General features: G+C 33.2%; 1 protein-coding gene across 1 annotated transcript; it reads left to right on the top strand.

Annotated features, from left to right (window-relative positions):
* Nucleotides 1-961: 961 nt before the first annotated feature.
* On the top strand, nt 962-2,347 carry LOC143633022 (transcription factor MYB1R1-like). The gene is made up of 4 exons (XM_077101401.1): nt 962-1,003; nt 1,086-1,367; nt 1,811-2,019; nt 2,129-2,347. The coding sequence occupies exons 2-4, from the start codon at nt 1,103-1,105 to the stop codon at nt 2,345-2,347; spliced, it is 693 nt and encodes a 230-aa protein (XP_076957516.1). The 5' UTR covers nt 962-1,003; nt 1,086-1,102.
* The last annotated feature ends 1,500 nt before the right edge of the window (nt 2,348-3,847 follow it).

The raw sequence follows: 3,847 nt of genomic DNA, 5'->3' as shown, positions 1-3,847 counted from the left end.
TATGTGATTCATATTTATGACATTAATTATAGTATTAATGATTTAATTTTAGAAAAATTAATTACTTTTAAATTTCTGAAAGATTTTATTAAATATTATAAAATGTAATTTAGAAAGTAAATATAATTCATTTACTTGAGTCGAAGTAATTATTTCTTTCAATTGAGTCGAAGTAAAGAAAAAAAATAATTAAAAAAATATCAGCTAAAAAAAAGTTTCATTTAAGCCGAAGTAATTGATTATATAAATAAGGTCACTGTGTATTTTTCATATTCCTAAATGAACACTATATAGAACGAGCGAAAACACAACTAAATCATAAACAATTATAAGTTTGCTCAACACAACACACTATTAATGAATATGTGAGTCGTGGCAAAGTAGACAAAGATCAACTATTAATCCCAAACTTATTTATAAAAGGTTGACTTTTGATTTTAGCAGCTTATTTAGCTGTCTATTGTAATATTGTACGATAATTCATATTATATCATATCATATACAATAACGATATTATTTTAATCAACTATAGTTTTAAGGACTTTGTTTTAGAAAAGATTTTATTTACTTTATAATTTCCAATAGATCTTATTAAAAATTTATGAAAAGAAACGGTACGGTATTAATTATAGTGATAAATGATTTTGTTTTATAAAAGATTTTGTTTACATTGGAATTCATATTCCATCCCAAAATTACAAAAAGTAAAATAAAATTTAGAGAATAAGATTTATCCAGAGGAGGATCCACGTCCGTCGGTTACAAACTCCAAGACCATATACCACATGGGATCCACCTGTCACCTATCTTTTTTAATATATATATACAAACACACCTATACGTACATTCACTATCTATATCTCTATCCATCTCTCTCTTTCTTACAACACATGTAATAATATTCAGACAAACAGGATATTATTATTATTATTATTATTATTATTATTATTATTATTATTATTATTATTCATTCACCGGCAACTTAATTCAACCGAATTAGCAGGTAAAATTTTCAATCCAATTCACTGATTCTGATAATAATCAGTTCATCATGCAAAATAATTAATCTGTTGTTGAATTCACAGAGAGAAACAAAACAATCATGTCTCAATCGCAATTACAACCGGCGGTTGATGACTCTACTTCCGGTTGCTCCGGCGCCGGCGAGATCATGTTGTTCGGAGTGAGAGTGAAGGTAGATCCGATGAGGAAGAGTGTCAGTATGAACAATCTCTCGCAGTATGAACAGCCGCCGGCGATTAGTAACAATCTCGATGTCTCCGCCACTGCTGCGGCAGATACCGGCTATGCCTCCGCCGATGACGCCGTCCGTACGCAATCCAACGGTGGCAGAGAACGCAAACGAGGTGAGAATAATTAAATCGGTGGGTAGTTGATGATATAGGGTTTTTGAAGTATGAATTTGTGTTAGGTTTAACTAATTATCGAATAGGTTAGAATGTCGAAATTGATAGATTAATTTTTGACCTAGGGTCCGTGGCGTATAAAAGAAATCGCTAGGCAATAGTTGGGCGGTGGGGTAGGACTAGTCATTCATCGGCGTTAATTGGATTGGAATTTATATATCATTTTTCATATATCTACACCGAAGTTTCTATATAAAATTTTTGATTTTGATCAAATAGCGATTATCCGGAAACTAGTCAGCAGGGTGTGATTAATCGGCGCCTAATAGGGATTTTTATAACCATGCCTAGGATATATGAAGTATGAGTTTGTATTGGGTTGAGCTAATAGTCAAATCGGTTGGAATAATGAAATTGGTAGACTAATTGATGATCGTTTACAGGAATTCCATGGACTGAGGATGAACATAAACTGTTCCTTCTAGGGCTACAGAAAGTAGGCAAGGGAGACTGGAGAGGAATCTCCAGAAACTTCGTGAAGACGCGTACCCCTACGCAAGTCGCCAGCCATGCTCAAAAGTATTTCCTGCGCAGGACCAACCTCAATCGTCGCCGCCGTAGATCTAGCCTATTCGACATCACCACTGATTCGGTAAGTCATATTATGATTCACGAGTCAATCACATTGATTTATGCACATTGTATTTATTTTAAATTGTACTTAAGCATCTAATTAGTACTTTTGAAATTTGATTTATCAGGTTGCTGTTATGCCACCAATTGAAGAACAAGAAGTTGTTCCCCAACCATCAATGGTTTCTTCGGAACAGATATCTTCCGCTAACGGAGGATCTAAACCTAATCCTAACCCATCACCAGTGCTGGATCTAAACTTGAATCGGTTGCCGGTGTCTCTGAATCTTACTCTATCATTCGATCCAGGATTCAAGAATGGAGATAGCATGATCAGTGTTAATTAAAGTTGATGAAGTGAAAGAGAGTAATAAGCATAGGAAAGTCAATCAGGTAATTAGTTATTGACTTAAAGTTAATCTTGTGTTAATTATCTATGTAAACCTTAATTACTATATGGTGTTTTGTGTCTACCCTGATGGTGTGATGTATGTTTTGTGACTCGTAAAGAGGGGAACTAAGTGTCCCGTTTTGAAAGGTGGGGTTGGATATGAGTGGTTTATATGGCATGAGGTTAAATATCTACTACATGTGATCAATTGTGAGCAACCATTATATGACATAATATACTAGCAATGATATGGATTTATTGTGTTTCTTCTTGTGTGTCACGTGTAGGGGGGGGGGGGGTGATAATTCCAAATACGAAAATGATTAGGTCTTACAATGTAACTTGTCTAATAAGGTGGTCGCGTTTGGATTGTCATGTCTAGGCCGTTTAATCAAACGGCTTGTGGTTAGGTTGTACTAAAATTAAAATGTCAGTCCGTTTAAAATTAGAATCTATTTATGTTTTACAAATGTATCACAACTAACGGTTGATGTTTGCATTTTGTTTTAACTTGATTAAGACTCATCAACAGACTCACTAAAATGAGTTGTAGGTTAATGATTTAACATGTGTATAATTTTATGTGTGTTCAGGTTAGAGTTAGATATTTTTAAAACAGGTAACATTAATTGTGGTTTTGAGTTTTTATCAACTTCCAACTCATCAACCCGACTTGATTATACCTTTAAAATCTTTTACAATAACGGTTATAACAAATTAAACATCAAAATACGTGGATTGTAACACAACACAACATAAATAACGGTTATAACAAATTAAACAACAAAATATGTGGATTGTAACACAACACAACATAAATGTGGTTGAGTTTATCATTTTATCAATTTCAACTAATCACCGACTTGATTAATTAAACATCAAATACATGGATTATAACACAACCCGCGTACAACTCATTGTACGAGATCTGAATTTGTTATGTGTTTAGAAAAACGGGTCACAACTCATTTTACGATATCTGAATTTGTTACATGTTTAGATAAACATGTTTTACAAGTAGATGGTTTCAAGTGATGTTTACACGAACAAGAATAATATATGAATCAATCAAAACTTGCTAATCCGTCACGAATACAGTCATAATAATAATTATTTTATAAAATATAAAATATAAAAAAGATGAGATCTTTTAGATTGTCGTGGTATCTTTACATATATTGGTGGGCTAAGACTATAGGTACATGTGGGGTTGATGTAAAATAATAATTGTGTTTGCGTGGTGGTATAAGATTAGACATGGTGGGGTGGGGTAGGGTAAGCGGATAACGTTATCTAGACAGACAACCATCCATTGAGGACGCCCATTATTATCGTTGGTCATATTCCACCCATGCTATCTTACTATTCTAAGCTTTTTAGGTTAAGGTTATGTACAAAACCTCACTGCCTTGATAGAATAGGAAAAGCAAACAATTATACTTTATTTATTGTAAGA

This window comes from Bidens hawaiensis, unplaced genomic scaffold (genome assembly GCF_021521415.1).
Source record: "Bidens hawaiensis isolate Kalapana, Puna unplaced genomic scaffold, B.hawaiensis_p1.1 tig00006604_1, whole genome shotgun sequence".
Lineage (NCBI taxonomy): Eukaryota > Viridiplantae > Streptophyta > Magnoliopsida > Asterales > Asteraceae > Bidens > Bidens hawaiensis.
The sequence above is the reverse complement of the archived record's forward strand: the minus strand, read 5'-3'. Positions and strand labels throughout refer to the sequence as shown.

What these genes read in the sequence shown, in the direction of transcription:
- LOC143633022 (XM_077101401.1), top strand. Translation starts at nt 1,103, where the DNA reads ATGTCTCAATCGCAATTACAACCGGCGGTTGATGACTCTACTTCCGGT. An exon ending in TGGCAGAGAACGCAAACGAG is followed by an intron (nt 1,368 to 1,810) that starts GTGAGAATAATT and finishes GATCGTTTACAG; the next exon opens with GAATTCCATGGACTGAGGAT. An exon ending in TCGACATCACCACTGATTCG is followed by an intron (nt 2,020 to 2,128) that starts GTAAGTCATATT and finishes TTGATTTATCAG; the next exon opens with GTTGCTGTTATGCCACCAAT.